General features: G+C 48.2%; 6 protein-coding genes across 6 annotated transcripts; 4 read left to right on the forward strand and 2 right to left on the reverse strand.

Moving 5' to 3' along the window:
• The first annotated feature begins 385 nt into the window (after nt 1-385).
• On the forward strand, nt 386-1223 carry F4822DRAFT_96972 (uncharacterized protein). The gene is made up of 2 exons (XM_051464241.1): nt 386-865; nt 1014-1223. The coding sequence occupies exons 1-2, from the start codon at nt 505-507 to the stop codon at nt 1037-1039; spliced, it is 387 nt and encodes a 128-aa protein (XP_051308561.1). The 5' UTR covers nt 386-504; the 3' UTR covers nt 1040-1223.
• A 565-nt stretch (nt 1224-1788) lies between these two features.
• F4822DRAFT_96828 (lytic polysaccharide monooxygenase) lies at nt 1789-3156 on the forward strand. The gene is made up of 3 exons (XM_051464238.1): nt 1789-2017; nt 2070-2219; nt 2273-3156. Exons 1-3 carry the CDS (start codon nt 1919-1921, stop codon nt 2840-2842), a joined length of 819 nt encoding a protein of 272 aa, XP_051308562.1. The 5' UTR covers nt 1789-1918; the 3' UTR covers nt 2843-3156.
• On the forward strand, nt 3156-4332 carry F4822DRAFT_96932 (uncharacterized protein). Its single transcript, XM_051464240.1, has one exon. The coding sequence runs from the start codon at nt 3470-3472 to the stop codon at nt 4139-4141; it is 672 nt and encodes a 223-aa protein (XP_051308563.1). The 5' UTR covers nt 3156-3469; the 3' UTR covers nt 4142-4332.
• Nucleotides 4333-7154: 2822 nt separating this feature from the next.
• F4822DRAFT_97046 (uncharacterized protein) lies at nt 7155-8842 on the reverse strand. The gene is made up of 4 exons (XM_051464242.1): nt 8549-8842; nt 8455-8483; nt 7885-8386; nt 7155-7799 (listed from the first exon to the last, which is right to left on the reverse strand). Exons 1-4 carry the CDS (start codon nt 8576-8578, stop codon nt 7509-7511), a joined length of 852 nt encoding a protein of 283 aa, XP_051308564.1. The 5' UTR covers nt 8579-8842; the 3' UTR covers nt 7155-7508.
• A 2210-nt stretch (nt 8843-11052) lies between these two features.
• Nucleotides 11053-12804, forward strand: F4822DRAFT_97091 (Zn-dependent exopeptidase). Its single transcript, XM_051464243.1, has 5 exons — nt 11053-11482; nt 11542-11974; nt 12030-12257; nt 12322-12386; nt 12453-12804. Exons 1-5 carry the CDS (start codon nt 11327-11329, stop codon nt 12684-12686), a joined length of 1116 nt encoding a protein of 371 aa, XP_051308565.1. The 5' UTR covers nt 11053-11326; the 3' UTR covers nt 12687-12804.
• A 593-nt stretch (nt 12805-13397) lies between these two features.
• On the reverse strand, nt 13398-19462 carry F4822DRAFT_422633 (uncharacterized protein). The gene is made up of 2 exons (XM_051459905.1): nt 19238-19462; nt 13398-19037 (listed from the first exon to the last, which is right to left on the reverse strand). Exon 2 carries the CDS (start codon nt 18898-18900, stop codon nt 13945-13947), a length of 4956 nt encoding a protein of 1651 aa, XP_051308566.1. The 5' UTR covers nt 18901-19037; nt 19238-19462; the 3' UTR covers nt 13398-13944.
• Between the last annotated feature and the right edge of the window lie 660 nt (nt 19463-20122).

Genomic DNA, 20122 nt, shown 5'->3' on the forward strand with positions numbered 1-20122 from the left:
CGTATACATGAAGGCGTCCACAATGATCGAAGGGCTTAACCAGAATGAGGCAAAACGTGTCTCCGAAGAAGACGAAAATTGAGGCTCGGTTAGGGCGTTGTGGAGATTTCAGCTCGATAAGCCAGGTGCGGAAATGCAGGATGCAAACGACGCGACGGGGCGGCCAGGTACATATCCCAGTATCCAGCACCCAGCGCCTCTCACGTGACACCCATTGCCATACTCAGAGCTCCGGAGTGGCTCCGCGACACTTGATTGGTCATTAATTTGTTTAGGGTTATGCCAAGGAACAACTTCACGTGGCACGTGCGTGAAGATCCTTCCTTCCATGATTTCGGTACCTTGGTACAAGTTGCCGACCGTCATTTTTCCATCATCAAAATCCATTCGCCGTATTTATTCACTCTTTTATTCGCTCTTTTCAGCTATCGAGAATTTATTCGCTATTTAACCTCGGACCCCATCGGGATTCGTGAATGCTCTCGAGAAATCTCATAGGTCGTTATGAGCCGGAGCGTCAGTTTATTTACGACACTCATCCGGACGCATCATATCACTAGTCGTAAAAAGCTCGCACGTGTGAAGAAAGCCGCCGAGTCACATCATTTACATGTACTTGTTCGTAGTTGTGGTTCTCCCGGTATCATGTACGCCGAGGGACCTGACGCAGTCGCCATTAACACCTGGGTCAGCTTCGTCCAAGCTTTACGGTATAAGGACTTCCAATGTCCCCGAAAGCCGGTATGCCATGAGATTCTAGCCGACGGCCGGATCAATGACGCTGGCTTCGAAGAGGTCGCTTCTGTAGCTGAGTTTGGCAAAAGGATGGAGCAGCGTGGTCTCGGTGGCTGGTGGAGGATCGGAAGTGAGTAACTCGATACTCTATGGTTCGACTCATATTCTTTCATCTCGCTTCCAACACACAGCTGTCCTTCCGAATGATTCATTTCGCCCAGGCCACCTTTACCTCGAGGATATTTCGTAATGGGCATTGCTAACCCTAAATGTGGTAGTGGGTTACGAATACCCCGATGAATAGATATCGACCCCATGGCCCGATATACCGCATATCAATAGCCTTCGACAGGAACCAATAAACCGGCCTGGCCGATAATCATTATTGCCAAACCATACATCACGAAATGATGTCAATCAACACTCCGGGACACCTAAAGCTCTTGGTTCGCAACTGGGCAATTGACATCACAGAATGGGTACCAAGGGGGCCGCATCATAACTCCATGTTGGATTCCCGGTATGACCTATCGGTCTGAGAGCTTGACTCGTTTAGAGGCTCGGGACGAAACGATAAGAGAATATTGCGGATAATTTGCTCTGGGTATTAAGTGCAAGATTCAATATTTGCTTTCGCAGACTTCGGGAAGGTGGGCAATGCAGCCTCGCTTTCAGCTACCTAATCCATCAGGAAGGTGTTCGGTTGGAAAGCCCATGTCCCAACTCCACCCAGCTCTGAGCTGATGACCACCTATCCGGCGCCAAATATAGAATAGCAAAGGATCTCCCGGCCTGTGCGGCTCGCACTTTGATGTGCTGTCACATTGCCGATGGGATTCCTTGATCATTATGCGCGCAACAAGATTGTGGGGAAACCTGGGGAATTCATCCGCGCCCTGGTTGATCAACCGGGCCAATGACATCGACCATATTTATTGATTTTCAACTTTACAAATGAAGAATCTGGCCGAATCCACCAGACGGAATGTGTCAATCCTTGTATCAACTCACATAGGGTGCTGGTTTTTTTTCGTGGAAACCCGTAGTGGAGGTCCTGTTCTGAAAACATAAAATCCAGGTCACTCGCAGTTCGGATCGTCAATCGGGTTGCTTCTCTGAACCAGAACCGCACGCTTACCCCAAACTTATATCGTCGTCGGAAATTGTTTACCGGCTTGGCAAAATGAAGTCTTCGCTCTACGTTGTGCTCGCTACCGTAGCCGCCACCAAGGTGGCCGGTCATTCTTTATTCCAGGCCCTCTGGGTTGATGGGGTTGACCAGATATGTCTCATACTGTCGATGTTAAGTGGCATAAAACTAACCTAGCCAGTACGGTACCACTTGTGTCCGAATGCCTGGCTCGAATTCTCCTGTCACGAGCGTCAACAGCCCTGATATTCGTTGCAATGTTGGTGGTTCTAGAGGGGTTGCGGGAAAGTGTGCTGTAAAGCCAGGAAGCACTGTCACTATCGAAATGCACCAGGTAATCAATATTATCGAATACCACAAACGAACAATTTACTGATTGCTACTAAGCAACCCGGTGACCGAAGCTGTGGCAGCGAGGCTATTGGAGGAGCTCACTACGGTCCCGTCAATGTATACCTCAGCCAAGTTCCTGACGCTACTAAAGCCGACGGTTCGACCTCATGGTACAAGATCTTTGCCGACTCGTGGTCAGCTAAGGGTTCTGTGGGTGATGCAGACAACTGGGGTACCAACGACTTGAACTCTTGCTGTGGCAAGATGGATGTTCCCATCCCTGCCGATACTCCCGCAGGTGACTACCTTCTTCGAGCTGAAGTCATCGCTCTTCACACAGCTAGCTCGGCTGGTGGTGCTCAATTTTACATCTCTTGCTACCAAATCACTGTTGGCGGTGGCTCAGCAAAGGCGGCTGCCCTGCCAGCTGGTGTCAAGTTCCCCGGTGCTCTCAAGAGCAGCGACCCCGGTATTCAGATCAACATCCACTCTAAGGTCTCCAACTACGTGAACCCGGGCCCGGAAGTTGTTGCCAGTGGTACAACTAAGCAGGCAGGTTCTGGTTGCGGTACCGGCTGCGCAAAGACTTGCACCGTCAAGAAGTCCTCCGTCTTTGAAGCCTAAGCACAAACTGGAAATTGAGGACGCAGAAAGGTATTAAGCAGATCTCGGCATGCCCGTCGAAACTTCAAGATTGCAGTGGTTAGGGATACTTTCGTTAAGATGGAATTAATTTAAAATTTTAAAGATATCCAAATATCTGCCTGGAATATCAATTCAAGATTTATCCCTATTTAGCATGATTTTTGTTGAATGTCGCTGCCGGTGAATTTATTTTAAGGTCCGTTTCCGCCGGCCTACCTGCCCGAAATACAGATCGGGTAGGTCCCTACACGTAGGCGAAGAAGCAAGTCACCTTGTCATACACGAAAAAGAAAATTGCTTCCCTTTGAAGGCAAAGCACATCTTGGCATGGAACTTACTAAGCCAAGCCACGCCTTTCACCTGCATATTCCTGCTGGTCTGTGCGTGTACAACCACAATCTGATAAACCCGAGGCTGGGGTTCTATGTATCTAGGCCGAGACTTGCCCTAAATAAAGTCACTGTATCCCCTAAAACGTTGGCGGACTTGCCAACCTTCCCTTCTCATCCAAACCTTAGAGGACAATCACACCATCACACACCTCACTCTTGTCCAAACCAACCCTCTCAATTAGAAGAATAAGCCTTCAAAATCGAAATCGCAAAGATGGCCCTCAACGAAGCACACAAATCTCGCATCATAAGCCATATGAACAAGGACCACAGCGCGGAGCTATCCCAATATCTCCGCGCCTTCGCCGGGGTATCCGCCACGGCAGCGCGCGGTGCCGAGCTCACAGACATGACGCTGGATACCATGGTCATCTTCACGCCAACATCTGGTAGTAAAGTATATAAGATACCCATAACCCCACCCTTAAAGTCTGCCGCCGATGCCCGCGAGCGCTTGGTCGATATGTCGCGCCGCGCACAGCAAAAACTCGGGTTGAGTGATATCCGAATTACTACCATCACGCCACCACATGGGGGCGGAATCGTGAGTTCCGCCGGTGTTTCGCTATATTTTATCTGCGCGGCGACGCTCTTCTTCGTCAACCCGGAAACCCCAATTTGGGGCTTATTAAACTCGTACTTCCCCTATGGTGCTGCGGGCTACATATGGCTCGTCAAAGCCATTTTCCTACCCGTTATTCTAATCCACACCGCCGAAGCGTGGTGGATGGCCCGGACTAGACTAGCTCCGCACGGCGTAGAGACCGGTTCCGCGCTATGGTGGTCATGGACCGTTAACGCATTTGTGGAGGGCTGGCCCGCTTTGATGCGGTTCGATGGACTAGTTGAGGCGGAAAAGAAGAAGAAGGAAAGTGGAAAGCATTGAGAGTCTTTCATGAACAAGCGATGCGGCGGTCTATTTACCCCCGTAACACCTACAACGGACAGTGCGCATCATAAAGTCGGCGATAATACAATAACTCGTATCATGTCTAGCTCAATTTATTAAGGACGACGAAGAAATTAATTAGTAATTACACAAGCTACCCACCTTTACATTTGTGTCACATTTCAACTCCAACGTTATAATAACATGCCCTCTCCAGCAGCTCTTAATACCTAACCATACATGCGAAAACAAACAGAGTACAATCCACCCAACCTCCCTCCTGGAAGAAGCAAAAACCAGGACAGATATCAAACCCTCAACTAAGCCGGAAGTGATACCCATATATCACCTCTAGTGTCTCGTGGGTCAAGCGTGGATATTACATGGCGACAAATGTACTCTCGATACCATCAACGGTCTTCGTTGGGGACGTGCGACTTCCCGGTTGTAGCTTGGAGAGCCCCCTGGACAGAGAATCCAGATTGGTCCCCCACGACGCTGCTAGCGTTGCTTGTGGGCCATCATCATTCATTCCTAGTGGAAGTCTAGACGTACATCTGCGGACTGAATCCTCTATAGCACCCTCCCTCGAGAAGGTAGGGGGATTTACCGTTGGCGATGGTGATGGTGGCGGCGACGGTGGCAGCGCCGGGTAGGTATTGGTATTATTGGTATCGATGTCTAACATAGCTTAGGGATTTATTAGCCATGCCAATCTCGGTCGGAGCTCACTTCGGCGTGATACTTACATAACAAAAGACTATGTGTTCATCCCATGGTGGGCGGTGCCCTATGCATTGTCTCGCGGACGAAACGTCCTGAATAGGGACATTATGTATGTGCCCCATGGGATAGGCAGAGAAGTGCTTTTTAAACCGTTCGGTAAGCGGTGATATGATGTAAGAGGGTATCAGTAGGACAGTGTTACATCATGGAAGGTATCAAGGAGTAAAGCAAGTGAATTTTACGAGTATTCTCGGTTGGTTGAATATTGGTGAACAAAAAAGGAAGAGGAGAAGAGTGTTTGGATCATGGGGGATTGGTCGTATTTATAGACGAAGTAAAGGAGAGTTGATCTTTCTCACCTAAGAATGACTCTTGAATTAACTTCAAGCTTCTTTTGAGTTTATCTTTTGGAAAGTGAGGAGACTTTGGTGTTTCTCTTGCATTAATCATTTCCCCTCCTTAAGTAAGGCAAGTTAGCAACCTTTTACCTGTTAAGAGTCGTAAGGTCGTGCCTTCGATGGAAAGAAAGTCCTTGGACTCGGACGACACTTCATCGATGCATTTTGATTGAGTTCGTCGCTTTCGCACCTATAAGTACCTAGGTACCTAGGTATGCACTATATGTATTGAAGAAACAACAATAGGGAGTTACATCTGAGGTATCCCACCAACTAAAATATCTAATAAGCTCCGAATTATTCGAATTATTTGCTCATCTATTTTACTCCCAAGAGCACAGTTGCAGTTGGAGTAGTAAACAATTCCTATTCCAAAGTGTCGCTAGGCCAATTTGTTGTTCGTTATAGCATTGTTTCTCCCCCTAAATGCTCTGCACAGCACACCAATAGTAAAAGAGAACCCCCGCACCCCTCCATATAGCACCTTCATGCGCAGTATAAACGGCTCATATAGTGCTCAAATCCACTATGTCTTATCCTCTGATATGCCCTACGGTTGACAGCTACAGCCACCGGACTTATCCTGAACGCACAGCGACCCAGTTGGGCAGAGAGAAGCGGTGATCCATACCGAATTTTCGCAAACCTGAATTATGGACGATATGTTTGGCGTGCTAACAAGTATGAGTGGGCTGGGTATATAACCATAACGTAGCCTGCAAGGGGATATAAAAGGTAATGTATACGTACTTGAGGCATCGGAATGTGCCCGAGGCACAAGATTGTATCTCATGTATAGCGGTACAATAAATTGGCGTGAATGCCAGAGTGATTAGAGGTATGAATTTGCTGGGCTGCATCGTTGCGGATTGCCGCAGAATAGCACTCGGGGACACGGCACCCGCTGTTGGCCACTGAAGAGAATCAAAAATAGGGGGACGGGGCAGCGTTACCCTTAAATAGATAGCAGTGCGCAAACTGGAAATAACATCAAATCTCTAAAATATTCAATTTTAAGGGATTGATAACTATGTATATAGGAACCGCGGTCTTAAATCATGATGTCATCAAAATGTGTAGGCACTTGAAGTCTTTATCGATTCGTATACATGAGAATAGATCACCCCTAAGAAATAACGATCAATTGCGGAAGCAGATGCGAAAAGAGCACTGAAGGAGGCCATCGTTGACAGGGATTGATTCTTAATAGAAAGGGGCCGAACTTTGTTAAGCGTAGTGCGGCCGCCCGTGCAGCGATCTCATTCAGCAACAGACATGATTGACGTCAACAAAACTTCGAGTCATTGATTTTCTAGTGTCATATCAGAGGGGAAATGCTTAAATACTCAACCCGATTTGTCTAGAATTTAAGGTGTATCGAGATATAGTTGAAGTAGCTCGTGGTAGTACTGATCATGGAGCTCGTCAACTTCAGGGGGCGGCATATGCTATGTAGTTAAATCGCTGTCAAGTAAACAATCATTGCGAAATACGAAACAATGCGCTTGTAATGACGCGAAAGCTAATTATTAGACATCGTTATCAGTATAGAAAGGATTCAACTGCGTAATAATCATATATCGCTACAAATTGGTTATCCCCTGTCGTCGCTGCCCAACCACTTGGGTGCATAACGGAACCATCCTATACTAACAAGGAAACAAATGCTGTAGTTCTGCACTGATTAGGGATGGGGCGATGTCTGCATTGGGTATGTGTCGAGTCTGGTACTTAATCTTGTGGCCGGAAAGTCCTAGCTCAGGGAAATGTGCTGATCACCCATTATCCGGCACCATCCCAGTAAAAACATGACTATACCGAGGAGAAATTCATATGAGCAAACCGCCTCGACAAATCAGAAGAGGACCGGTATCCTAATTCGGTAGGTGCTTCAAGACTATTGCGGTATCCGGAATGGAGACGCACCGCCACTACGGGGTTGAACCCTTGGTGTCTTTCCGAGCTCCGTACCTAATAACTAGCTTCTACCCGGAGAGATGCCCGCCTCCGACCTTTGGGTCAAGCAAGTAGATGCCTAACCAGAGCAGAAAATTCGCGTTAATGGTAGGTTTTGGGCAGCCGTATCGGTTTGATTAAGAGTCAATTATAACCATCAATCTCCTACTGTCCTTATAACATTTTTGACCCTTAAAAATAGTTAAATATTCAATATGGGAAGAGACCTACCGCAAAACCAATGAGTCTGTAGAGCAAAACGAGACCACCAATCCAGGGGCAGATTAAGCCCCATCCGCCCACTGATTCCGTTCGCTTGAATTACCGAAGCTAGACGGCTCAACTCTATAGTGTGTCCCACCGTTTCCAGTACCTCCATAGTCACGACGGGCGCCGTTGGTTCCATCGCCGCCTGCTGCCGCTCCATTCCCGCCTTCATCAACCTCTGCTTCCCCATCCTCCAAGAGTCTCTCTTCGGTAGTATCGACGCCTACAACCTGAGCGATACGTCTATATCCAAACCTAGAGTTACTGTTCCTGGAACCGCGAAATGCGAAACTCGCAAGGTTTACCAACTGGGACCCAAGTCAGTCATGTCCTCTATAGGGTTTCAAAAACTGGGAGAGAAAAGAACTGTAGATATTAATGAATCATACTTACTTGAAGGATGCCAGCGAGTACGACGACAGCAAATTGGAAGCCAGCAGTTCGCTGCTCAGCGGCACGCCAAGGTTCAAGACAGCGAGTATGTCTGTTGGGAAATAGCGTACGGCACTGGCCCTGCGGAGCGGAGCGATCCTTCATGGTATTAAGTCCACAGCAGTTGAAGGCATCCTGTATACGCTCGATAGCTCGATCATCGTGCGCACTATACAGGCGTTGCCAGTTGTTATTAAGGCTGCAATCAAGTTGCCCACCCGGTACGAAACCCTCGGCAGCAAGTGTGGCCAGGACAACCGTCAGCACGCCTTGGAACAACTGTAGCCCAGCGGGGAGGAGGCGCTGCAAAACAGGCGACGAGGCAGCGCGCCGTAATAGAATTCCTCGGAGGATAGGCGTATAAAAGATGTTGGCGGCGGCGATAAGAGGGAGAATGATCGTAAGGACGGTCGTTCCGGTCGCAAGAGGCAGAGAAAGATTGCTCGAGGTCACTTGCACATAGCTAAACCGTATAAGTCAATGAATTAGAAGGTAGGATTAAATTGAATCGACGGGGGCGCTGAAGCCTACATTGCGACCGCGAGCAAGACGATGAGGAGCTATGGAGATGTCAGTCTACATGACATGGCACATTGACTCGTATACGAATTCGATGAGATCTTACAATAGGTGGAACAATTGCCAAGTTCACCATTTTGGGTTATGTATCTGTTATCGGTCGGCTTGGGAGATGGTATTGTCAACAATTGAATGGCCTTCTCAATAGACTAACATTCGGAACGCCCGAATAAGAGGTAGTCTTTTTGTATATGAAAATTAAAATGGGAATGGAAATGGAATGGGTACCTAAGATATTATAGTTAAACTAAGCGAAGGCGAAGGTTGAAAAGTGAAACAAGGAGGGAAACTTAATTCAAAGGCAGTAACTGCAGCAGCTACGGGTGTGCCTGCTCACTTTACACTCGCTCGTCTGAGCGCCTGCATCTTTATGGAGGGGTGGTGACGTTCTTGGTGCATGCTGCCGTCTCCAGCCAATACAATAATTCGTAACAATTTTCCTGCATATGCTGTGTTACCTGAGCGGGATGACCCCTCAACCCAACCCCTTTCTTTAATTCGACCCTCCTAACCTCCCCGTAATTCTTTTCTGATGTATCACAACAGCGAAATATCAACTTCAACCAATTATACCAAAGCTGGAATGAGTCATGAAGAGCTACGGAACATCGGCAGCCACTTACAAATATACGCTAGAATGCGCAAATGAGCAATAGCGCAAACGTGACCGTCCAAAAGATATGAACCTTTAGAGGATGGTTTAATTAGTTTGAAGCCTCAGCCTTCCCACCTTGGTATCTAATATCATACAGTGATGCTCGTCACGTCTGGGTCTCCTTATTGAATGGTACGACCCCAATTTCGAACTCTCTCTTAACTCAACGATCTTGCGCCCACGATCCACCGTTTGTGCAACTATAGCGTATGAAGCATCTATTATATTAAATAACCTACCTCCAGCGCCCCCTACGTAGCCTCTTTCCTAGCCCGTCTGTGTTACGAACCCGCCGATGTCGTTGGCGTTCGGCACACCGACGACAGTCAAGGATCCATGGTCAAACGTTCTCCAGTATATCTTCGTCAATAACCCATAGATGGCGTTATGGAGTGCTTTGAACGTGTCGAATGTGTAGGACGTCGCATTGAACGATGCCTTCAAATTGTCGTGTCATATGTTACCTCCCACCAGTCTTGATGCGGGAAGAACGCAGTCGCAGTACCTGTGACGAACTCAAAAACCTCGTTTCCCGCTTAGATCCTATACTCGACTCTAGACAGGCAGGTAGTACTCGCTAAGCCTAAGGGAGCGAGAATAAAGGCTATCGATATTAGTCTCGGTCACGTTAATAGCGCGGACGAGAGATGATTTACGTTGAAACTCACTTGTGACGGATCTGAAATACACATTAATCGGATTTGAAAAGGAGTGGGTGAATTTCATTCAAGATACGCCGGCAGATTTATACGATTCCTATGAGCCTTCATCCGGGAGTTTATATCGAACGCGTTAACTTGGGGTATCAAGGCATCTATATATCCAGGTATGTGTTATCATTATATATTCAGTTCCGCGCGCAAGAATATACAGTCAAATACTTTATCACGAAGGTCGACTCCGCAAAGTGAATTTATTTTATGATATCTTCACTCGAACTTGCCATTGGGCCCCTAGCTTTATATATTCATACCTTTATTAATAGCCTATGTCTGAGATACCCGTAAGATAAGTATCTACTGACAGAGAGTGTATTATACGAATCATTGGGCTTCTGTCCCGGTGAAACTATGATCACTGATGTTGACGTCGAAGTATGATCAAGTCTTTACGATAAGCATTTGAGGGACACAATAAAAGATGCCATCGCGAAATCACAATATTAACAGTGCGACTTGCCAACTCCAAAGCTAAGAAATCACACGTTGTTTCTTGGCATAATGGGGGTTTTATGTTGCCAAGCGCGTATCCTAGGGCAGAAGCTAGGCATCACCTATAGCTGACGTTAGAATAGTTGCTATGGTCCCTGGGTCGATCACGGAATTCTTCAAAAACCGTTGATCTGCAGTTCCTCGGACGCGGCGGGTGCCAATCAATCTCGTCTTGGCGATTGCTTAGCCTTCCTATCCGGGACCTCAATGCGCTGTGCCGAGAGTCAATCTCTTCGTTTAGGCCCGAAGCCAACCAAGTCGCGTGGATGGCAGTGCCGAATGATCATCATCGTATTGGGGAGTGTTAGGCTTTCATAATCGTCGATGAGAATCGGTTCCGCTCGCGAAGTTGGTGTTCTATCTTGACCTTCAACGTAGGACATCGTGAAGTTTCCCGACCAGATATCCATGTGATAGGCGAGATGTTTACGTAGCTTCGGCCAATGCTACGCTAGAAGTTTATAATTAAGCTTTCACATACCGTTTATCCAATTGATTGCTGCCGGTTCACGAGTGGATGCGACTCAGGGATATGACGATCCACCCCTATCGGATGATCCATCATGACAACACCCGCCTTGGGGATAAAGTAGAACGCGGGGCTGAAGTCTACTTTATTCTCCTTGGGCTCCTTCCCCGTTTGTGTGGTTCCTGGCGATCATCAGGACTATCGCATGGTCAAGCAGGGTTGTCTTAAATATGATAGGGAGGTACAGCCATCCGACATAGGAAGTTATTTACACAGCCACATGCTCAATTGATGTAAACACATGCATTTATACCTCCCTATTATCTCGAGGAACATAAGAAGGATTGACTCGGCTACCCATCGCTAGAGTCTAAGGGAGTCTCCAAGCCGGATACCAACCATTTTCCAGCCCAACTATCACACCTTCTGTCAATTCAACAGCTTTCCTCACTGACCTTGACTGTGCATACATACACTCTTAATTTGAGAATGGTTCGCTCAATTCTAATCGCGGCTCTAGCAGCTACCTCTGCTGCTATCTCAGTCGGACGTCGAGATGCACCCAAGGAACAACTTTTCACGATCCAGCTAGAACCAGGCGTCACTCGAACCGTAACTGAACAGGAGAAATGGGCTCTGAAGGACGTTCGTATCCCACTTAGCCTCTGAATAGCTACTCTACCGGCGAATTAACCTTTTTATAGGAGGGCAAGACGTTTATAGACATTACTAACCACCCTAACTTCGCGACCCCGGCAACAGCAGCCAAGAGCGCCGTCAAGGTCGCAGCTGTGGCGTACCCATCATCCATGACCCAAACGGAAACCGTCGACGGCCTCATCGCAAAGTTGAACAAGACATCGGTTGAAGACAGACTGACAACCTTTTCCAACTTCTTTAACCGATACTACGATTCCGAGCTTGGCAAGAACTCTTCCGAGTGGCTCCTCAAACAAGTCACGGATGTTGCTTCAGCAAGCGGGGCGACGAACGTGACAGTCAAGCCCTTTGCTCATGACTGGCCCCAGAACAGCATTATCGCTACGATTCCCGGAAAGTCTACTGACAAGATTGTCGTTGGTGCACACCAAGACTCAATCAATGGCCGAAACCACAGCGCACGAGCTCCCGGTGCTGGTAAGCCGTTTCTCATGTTTGAACTCTAGTATTCAATTGACTAACGAGTCTTCAGATGATGACGGATCTGGTAGCATCGGCAACCTAGAAGCCTTTAAAGTCCTCCTAAGCGACCCCAAGATCCAGGCTGGCGAAGCTACCAACACGATCGAGTTCCACTGGTATGCAGCTGAGGAGGCGGGTCTATACGGCAGCTCTGATATCTTCGACAAGTACAATTCCACCGGGGAGGTTGTCAAGGCTATGCTTGAACAGGACATGACAGGCTACGGAAATAACCCGAGTAAGTCCAGCTCTAGTGCCACTTTTTCGCCTTGGCATCTGATTGCTGACCTTAACCTCTGTAGTGGGTGTCATCACCGATTACGTCGACCAAGACCTTACGGCCTTCATCCGCAAAGTCATTGACCAGGTAAGCTCCCTTCCTCTCTCCTTCCCTATCACACCCCAACGTCTGACATGACTAACAACGTTCCAGTACGCCACAATCGGCTACGTAGACACCAAATGCGGTTACGCCTGTTCCGACCACGCTTCCGCCTCCGCCGCTGGCTACCCCTCGGCCTTCGTCATTGAGGCAGCGATGGACCTCACAAGTCAGTACATCCACACCGCGGACGACACCCTCGACCGCGTCAACTTCGACCACGTGATTGAGCACTCCAAGCTCGTCGTGGGCTTCGCGTACGAACTTGCTTTCGCGTCTTTGTAGAATGGGGGAGACTTGGAGCTTTGGGTCTTGGTACTACGTGAGCATTAGAGGGAATCCTTTCCCGCAGTCTTACCTAGGCACGTAATCAATAAATACAATGATATACTTCTATCACAGACTTGCTGTTTCCTGTTAAAATATGCATTTGTTACTCTCATATGAAAGAGATAATGACCTAGGTAGGTACCTAAGGTAGTACAAAACTACCTAGCGTAACCTATACAGCCGACCTATGTGCTGTTTACTAGGTACCTATCAGTCTTAGTGACAACTTTAAGGTTGGCTCTAGTCATCCTAAAACGAGTTATTCCTAAACCAAGCAGCAGCACCGTCAAGATAGTTGAATCTAATTGGCCGAGATAGTCCCAGAGACAACAACGATTTCCGAAAACGGTATGTGTTAGCTCATATCTGAGTTTTGATTGGCTCCTCCGAGGAATAGGGGCTACACTCCTCGTATTTTTCGTGTAACTAAGCACTATTCTCGATCTTAACGGTTAGTTGGATCTGGTGTAGCCTACCTAGGTATGGTAGCGCTTATGTGGGCGGCGGAAGAGTAAGAGATACTTACCCGAAGGAAATATGGGAGTTGTCTTACTAGATGAATGTTGGTGCTTAAGTATGGTCGACTTTAGTAGTTTTCAACGTACAGATAATCAAGACATTCATTTACGGCTATAAATATGACAGTTCACGGGTCAAATTAAAAAGTGCCATAAAATTAAAATTCGCGATTTACCACTACGGACTCCAGCTAGAAAACACGTAACAAGCAATCCCCATTGTGTACACTAGGCGCAAGGCCGTCCACCGGATGGGTATCATTCCACATGCAAAGATGAAAACCAGCCACGGCAGTCATAACGAGTTGACCGCCAAACATCTGCAAAGCTATGTGCCACATGAACCATGAACCGTAGAGTAAACCGTAGTAAAGTGCAAGGTCATTCATCATATCATTGGCCGCTCAATGGGCTAAATCTCGTCTAATGATCGTGATAACCCTCGAATCACGCACATTGCTCTCAGAGAAGTATCTTTCCGTCAAAAATCCTCTAGACGCCCAATGATCCGTAGGTGAGGGATTAATAATTTACTGCCAATGAGTCACCTGGCAATGATGCTTATGCTGAAGCAATTGCAGGTATAGAAACATAAACTATTGATCTAGAGGTGATTAGAATACCTCACATACACTCCATGTTGTAATGACATAAACATACCAATTTTATAAATTGACCCGGGGATTGTACAGTCCTTAGCGGATACGCGAGCTCTCGTGTGAGATTAGATCGTGCATACCAGAGTTCGGACTGTAGTAATTAGGGTTAGGCGGTTGAACAGCGTGCATGATCCGAGTCGACATAGTGATCAGCTTTGTTAGACGTGTTAGAAGGGGGTCTGATGGAGACTGGGGCGCGATTTGTTGGTAGAGTCCGTCGAATTTGCTAAGATAAGTAGTCATGCATTTCGGGATCACGTCGCGAACTTGTGGCTCCTGTAGTGAAAACTGTTTAGAGCTGTTATAGAGCGGATGGGGTTGGTGACTAACAATGTGACCCAGAGATCCACTTAGTATGTGGAGGACCACTTCCACCCAATCCAACTTAGTCTGAAGGAGAGGCCCCTTCAAGTGTTCGGCCAGGACAGACGCTACGGACAGTAAGACGAGCGCTGGTAAGTCCTGGAGGAATGCAGGATTAAGCTTTGAGAGGTATTCATCGAAAACCTCGGCTTGATGGTTTTGCTGAATCCATCGAATTAAACCGGCTTCATGATCGCCTCTCTCCACGAAACTTGCGACATTCGCAATCATGTGTTGAACCTGAGGCTCCCTGGTACTCGTGCTGTTCGCCTGGAACGGGACCATCTGCAGAGAAGGGTCCGCAGTAGGGCTTCCATACAAGTATGATTGCGATTGGAGAGACTGTTGCATGGACTGCTGAGGGTGGTGAGACTGAATCGTCTGAGGTGCAGAAGGGATGTGGTTTTGAGGTTCTCGGGGTTCTCGAGAATCTCTATCCCTGTCTCTAGAGCCCGGATGCTGCTGTAGCTTAATTGACTTTAGAAGCCCATCCTGGAAGTGTGCCTGCGTAGTAGCCATTGTGCTAATCGTCTCGGAAAGGCCAGTTACCAGCGCGGTAAGTTGATCAATCTTCTTGCTGTCAGCAATGTGTCGCTGCTCAAGTTCAGCGAACTGCTCGGTGGTTCGACCTTGGACTTCCTGTACGATCGAACGCGAAGCTGTGATAGCCGTGTCGTTGATAAGAGGAGTCATGGTGGCGACAAAGGAGGATCGGAGGCTCTTCTCGACTTCGTGTGCTACGCTATGCGCCACGCTATTCGCGACCTTATCGGAAATGGCTTTGGCGAACTCGGGTTTCTGCAGGGCTTGGTTAACGGCAGTCGGGATAAGCTTCTGCAGTTGGTTCTGGATCGAATGCGAGACACGGCCGGTCATTTTACCATCAATCTGATCAGTAATAGTCTTCGTGACAAGCGCACTTAGAACAGGGACAACGTCGGTTCCAAACTGGTCATTGATCGTATTGGTGAGTACGACCTGGATGTTGTTGTTTAGAACATTGGAGACCTTCTCGAGCAAGGATTGTTGGTTCTTAGCAAAGGTCTCGTCGCGAGAACGGAACTCAGCGTTGACGACATCTTGGTGACCCTTAAATTCGTTGGCAATCACGCTACCTAGCTTCTCGCCAAGGCTAGACACTATCTGCTTGACGGTCGACTGAATCGAGTCTTGTGACATCACCGGCTGGAACGAAGACGCAGAAGGCTTCAAGTCGGATTGTTTCGAGGGTGTTGGATCCGCTTTAGCTGCCTGGGAGTTTCCGTTAATCTGTGCGTTGTCCGTGGCAAGCCTCTCAGCGGCAGCGGCTGCCTTCTCTCGCTTCTTGCGAGCCTTCTTCTCGGCCTTTTCTCCCTGGTTGGCGGGAGCAACGGGAGCTATAGCCTCCTTCCGCTCGGATTGTCCGGCGGAATGTATGCTCTCATTGGCCTTCTGCAATTGCTCTTGAATAGAAGGAACTGATGAAAGCTGAGGAGGGGGCGTTTCCTTCGCGGGGCGAACTCGCAATGGGAGAGGCGTCTGCTCCTCCAAAGACTGAGGTTCAGAAACCAGAGCGTTGGGCAATTCCTTGAGCTTCGCGATCTTGACCATACCAACTTTCTCAGCATTGACGCCGTCGATAACCTTATTATCTTTCGACCATCCAAGCTCGCTCTGCTTCACAATAACACCAGTGACGCCTTTGGAATGCATCGCATACAGCTCAAACAGGCTCTGCTCGTCATTATCGGATGCAGTAGCCGGGTTTACCAACAAGTCTAGACTTCGCAGGACGCCCTTATTAGCGAATGAATACTCGCGTACACCACTAATAACCGCGGTTGAGTCGGGCTCCGGGATCGATGGATCTTTGGCCACTAACTTCTGGACGTATTCCACCTGAGATAGACCCTTGATCGTGTACTTGGGTGCGGATAGATGGAGGAAGTAGATTGAGTTGCGAGTGGGATGACCCACCACAATCATGCCAGAGGGGGGATGGTACATAACGCTGCAAACTGGGTCGGATTCCTTGGCATGTGGCAAATTGAACTCCTGGACCGGCTTTCCTAGAGCCAAATCCCATAATTGAAGAGTGTGGTTCTGTTTCATACCCACTATCATATATCGGAGTGCCCATCCCTTCTGGTATGGCCGTTGCTTATCCAGCAATAACACAGAAGTTGGCCAGGCTTTCTCGCCCTCGGGTGTGGTGTTGAGGGTCATCAGCGGCTCCTTGACCTCGAGTGAGGTATGAGCTGGCATCGGAGCTCGCGGGTCGGAGTTCTCGTCGGCCGCCGTTAAATCTCGCACATCCCAGAACTTGACACGGCCAGACTTATCAAGAGAAACAATGGTAGTGTCGTCCTGGCTGAAGGTAAAGTCTTTACCGGCCTTGCCCGTACTGATTCTTAGAGAGCATTCCTTATATAATCTCTCAGTATCAACCACACGGTCTTGGTCAGGTCTGAAGATGCCGTTTTCTACGACATAGGACGGCCAGACGATATTGATAGTCTTCCCACGACCAACAGCGAAGAATTCTGGGTGAGTAGACGAGGTTCTGGCTCGAGTCTTCAAAACACCTCCATTTTCGCCGCCGCCTTCTTGCGAGATAACAAGAGGAGGAAGAATGAAGCCGTACTGCTCTGGGTTGGCATCTTCTAAATGGTCCTTGTCACCATTTTTAATCTGGACGTAATAAACGGTCCCGCCAACGCCCGTACCGATGATCGACTCCTTCGGCGTAACAGTGGAATCCAATGGAGTTGAGGACATGGCGACGTTGAAAATGCGGTCTTTCGTATCAGTAAACAGTTTGGCGTCCTTACCGTCATCCTGTCGTATTACACGAAGCCCACCAGCCTTGGACATTCCATATACCATGTACGTCTCCGTAGCGGTAACTAGGTTTCGATCGATTTGGTCGAACTCCTTCTTGAGGCGGGCAATGTCAAGGACGACATCATCTCGGAATTGGGGACGGGGCTCCTCTGTCTCCAGCATTGTGATCGAAATCCACGGCTTCATGGGGAAGTTATACACCTTTACCGGATTCGGTGTCTCCTCAATCACCACAATTTCGTCAGCCTCGGCACTCTCCCAACTATCTGCAACTGGGCCTTGAGCAACATCATCGACAATATCGCGGATGGTTTGGGCAACTTCGGCCGAGTATGCTTCCTCGAGGACACGAGCGTTCTCTTCTTTCTGGAGTTCGCTCTTGATGTCCCTCGCCGCTGCTTCTGCCGAATCCTGGAATTCAGCGTCAGTTTTGGCCCTCATCATAAGTTGAACCTCTGCATTGATCTTAGCTTGTACCTCTTCGTGCTCTGCCCTCTCTATAGCTTCCTGCGCTTCTTTGTCTGCCTGTTCAGCAAGACCAGTGATCGCCTCGGCAACGGTCTCCGTGTTCTTTTCCTCGTCAAAAATCTCGCCGCGGGGGGCATCCGTGATGTTAGGAACAACTCCCTGCTCGGCAGCTGAGAGGGGCGACATGTCGAATCTTTCTCGGATATGCTCGGGGCTTGCGATGTGGCTTCGGTGACTGCTGGGTCGCTTATAGTCGTGACCGAGTCCGGAAGAAGATGCAACACTAGGGGTCTTCTTCACAACTTTAAAAGAAGTCGATACGGGAATCTCGGTCGGCATATGTCCCGATCCGCCTGGTGTTGAAGACTTGGACGCAACATTCTGAGGAGATGCCGTACCAAATGCCTCGAGCGGGCTCGCATACTCAGGCTTGTTGTACCTACGACCACTATCTTGCTGAGAATGCTGGGAAGCTGGTGAGTGGTACTCAAACTTTGCCGGGGGCGACTCGACATGATCTCTGGATCCGAAACGGAATGGCATAGGTGTAACATCTTGTGAAATGCTGTCGGAAAAGTGCTGATTCTGCGATGTGTATTCCTTGTGATGTTCTACCGAGCCATTACCCGACTGGGGAGTCAAAGTCGGGGGCTGAGACGACTCGATCGTAGACGGAGGATCATTCTGTGCCGGCTTCGGTCGATGAAGTAAGTTGAGAAGATAAGTTTGCGTATCCATCGAGGGTGGACCACTACTCCAAGTCGATTGAATCGATCCCTGAGCTTCAGCTCGTGAGGCTTCGTTCTGCGGGTTTCCCTTCATAAGGTTAGCGAGAAGGCCTGAGGGGTCGCCAGTCATCGGCACCGGAGCATGGATAGGAGGAGGATTGTTGGATTGAGGCTCGAAGGACTGGGAAGCATTGCCGGGCGGAGACGGGTGCGATGGAGCTGTAGCACCCGGACCACTAAACTTGAGAAGGTTCAACAAGTTAGTGCTTTGGTCGGGCTTGTTTGCGACGTTGGATGGCATGCTTCCAATTGGTCCTAGACCCGTCGGTCCAGTCGGATGGTGGGAATGACTGTAATTATTGCTGGGCGGAGTCGGAGCTGCAGGCGGTGGGAAATCATCCAAACCAGTTACAGGCGAGTCTGTGTTAGAATGCCCATAGTAATCTTGAGGATTAGCACCCTGGTTGTAAGAGGTGAATCGAGAAAGAATATCGTTCACTGGAAACTGCTCGTCTGAATTCTGCTGCGCGTTACGCTGAGCTTGCATACGAGCAAGCATTGCATGCAAGCTGTCTGAGCCGCCACCACCCGGCGGGTTATAACCCGCCATGCTGCGATAAAAAAAAAAAGAGAGATGAAGTAAGCAGTGACCTATCTCAAGACAACAGGTTACTGTTTAGTTACGATGTCTCTCGATGAGACAAAATCCAGAGCCTAGAAATCTAGCTTCGTCGCCAATGATGGGTACTAGAAGGATGGATGGTAAGTGAAGGGGAGAGGAAGTGAAAGGTTGAGATTGAATGATGGTGAATGTGGGAAGGAAGAAGGAAAAAAAAAAGATGTTGTTTCTCCCAATCCCATGCAAGACCTTGACCAGCCTCGCCAGAAAAAAAATAGCAGTTCGGAGATAGGTAGGTACCTAAAGCGCTAGGAAAGACGCTACGTACCTAAGCATGTACCCAAGCTTAAAAAGCTCCTATCGGCACTCTTAACGACAGGGGTACGTGAGATGATCTCAAGGCACCTAAGGTAAGAAACCCAAAGTAAATAATTGGTCTAAGTAGAGAATCGAACCAACTATTGCTGTGAAAGGAAGGATTTCTGTTTCCGCAAGGTATGTTGAAAAAGAAGTGTGAGTAAGTTGGTAGTAGAAGAAAAATAATAAATTGTGGGTGAGGAGAAGAGAACTGAAATCTCATCAAGCGGGAAAGAAGTCGAACAACGTGTAACAGATAACGTTGGGCGGCCATGCAGGTGCACGCTAAACTGGCGATGCACGTACAGCGAATTAGTGAATCTAGACTGTGAGAAAGTACATGCGCACGCCTAATGTGCAATAAAATTTAGATGGTCCGCATAGAAGTACTGTGGAAGGTACCTGCGCACGTACCAGGAAGTCAGTTTGGTATTGTACATGTAGCGTCATGGATGTGATTTGCCGGGCAGGTACACCCGAATTGCGCCCGCAAATCAAGAGCACACATGTACATGTATGGAGTACCCCAGGCTCCTCCCAAGTATGTACTGTAGGTACGTTCTGCAGAAGTGCGTACATGCACGATGTACATGTAAGGAAGTTAGTGCGCAATTGAGCGCTGAATGTGCTAGCCTAAGGGAAGTTTATGCCTATAGATACCTGGGTACCTAGTTAAATAGTGCACGGGTTAAACCCAGGGTTTAACGTATTATGTAATACTGCTTGCATAAAGAATTCAATAGAGTCAAGTCAGGATTTCCAACCTTAACGATCTTCACACTTCGAAATCAACCAGGTCTTGCGCCTACCGCGAGCATATCGTAATTATTCCTTATTTTTCTATAATTTGGACTTG

The sequence above is a fragment of the Hypoxylon trugodes genome (assembly GCF_022578975.1).
Source record: "Hypoxylon trugodes strain CBS 135444 unplaced genomic scaffold F4822scaffold_13, whole genome shotgun sequence".
In the NCBI taxonomy this organism is placed as follows: domain Eukaryota; kingdom Fungi; phylum Ascomycota; class Sordariomycetes; order Xylariales; family Hypoxylaceae; genus Hypoxylon; species Hypoxylon trugodes.

Bases quoted from the DNA above. Each gene is read 5' to 3' on its own strand.
- F4822DRAFT_96932 (XM_051464240.1), top strand. From the start codon at position 3,470: ATGGCCCTCAACGAAGCACACAAATCTCGCATCATAAGCCATATGAAC.
- F4822DRAFT_97046 (XM_051464242.1), bottom strand. From the start codon at position 8,578: ATGGTGAACTTGGCAATTGTTCCACCTATT. The intron at 8,387-8,454 runs GTAGGCTTCAGC...TATACGGTTTAG, and splicing joins GTCTTGCTCGCGGTCGCAAT to CTATGTGCAAGTGACCTCGA. The intron at 7,800-7,884 runs GTAAGTATGATT...CTTGGGTCCCAG, and splicing joins TACTCGCTGGCATCCTTCAA to TTGGTAAACCTTGCGAGTTT.
- F4822DRAFT_96972 (XM_051464241.1), top strand. From the start codon at position 505: ATGAGCCGGAGCGTCAGTTTATTTACGACACTCATCCGGACGCATCAT. The intron at 866-1,013 runs GTGAGTAACTCG...TAAATGTGGTAG, and splicing joins TGGCTGGTGGAGGATCGGAA to TGGGTTACGAATACCCCGAT.
- F4822DRAFT_96828 (XM_051464238.1), top strand. From the start codon at position 1,919: ATGAAGTCTTCGCTCTACGTTGTGCTCGCTACCGTAGCCGCCACCAAG. The intron at 2,018-2,069 runs ATATGTCTCATA...CCTAGCCAGTAC, and splicing joins GGGTTGATGGGGTTGACCAG to GGTACCACTTGTGTCCGAAT. The intron at 2,220-2,272 runs GTAATCAATATT...ATTGCTACTAAG, and splicing joins TCACTATCGAAATGCACCAG to CAACCCGGTGACCGAAGCTG.
- F4822DRAFT_422633 (XM_051459905.1), bottom strand. From the start codon at position 18,900: ATGGCGGGTTATAACCCGCCGGGTGGTGGCGGCTCAGACAGCTTGCAT.
- F4822DRAFT_97091 (XM_051464243.1), top strand. From the start codon at position 11,327: ATGGTTCGCTCAATTCTAATCGCGGCTCTAGCAGCTACCTCTGCTGCT. The intron at 12,258-12,321 runs GTAAGTCCAGCT...TAACCTCTGTAG, and splicing joins AGGCTACGGAAATAACCCGA to TGGGTGTCATCACCGATTAC. The intron at 12,387-12,452 runs GTAAGCTCCCTT...ACAACGTTCCAG, and splicing joins TCCGCAAAGTCATTGACCAG to TACGCCACAATCGGCTACGT.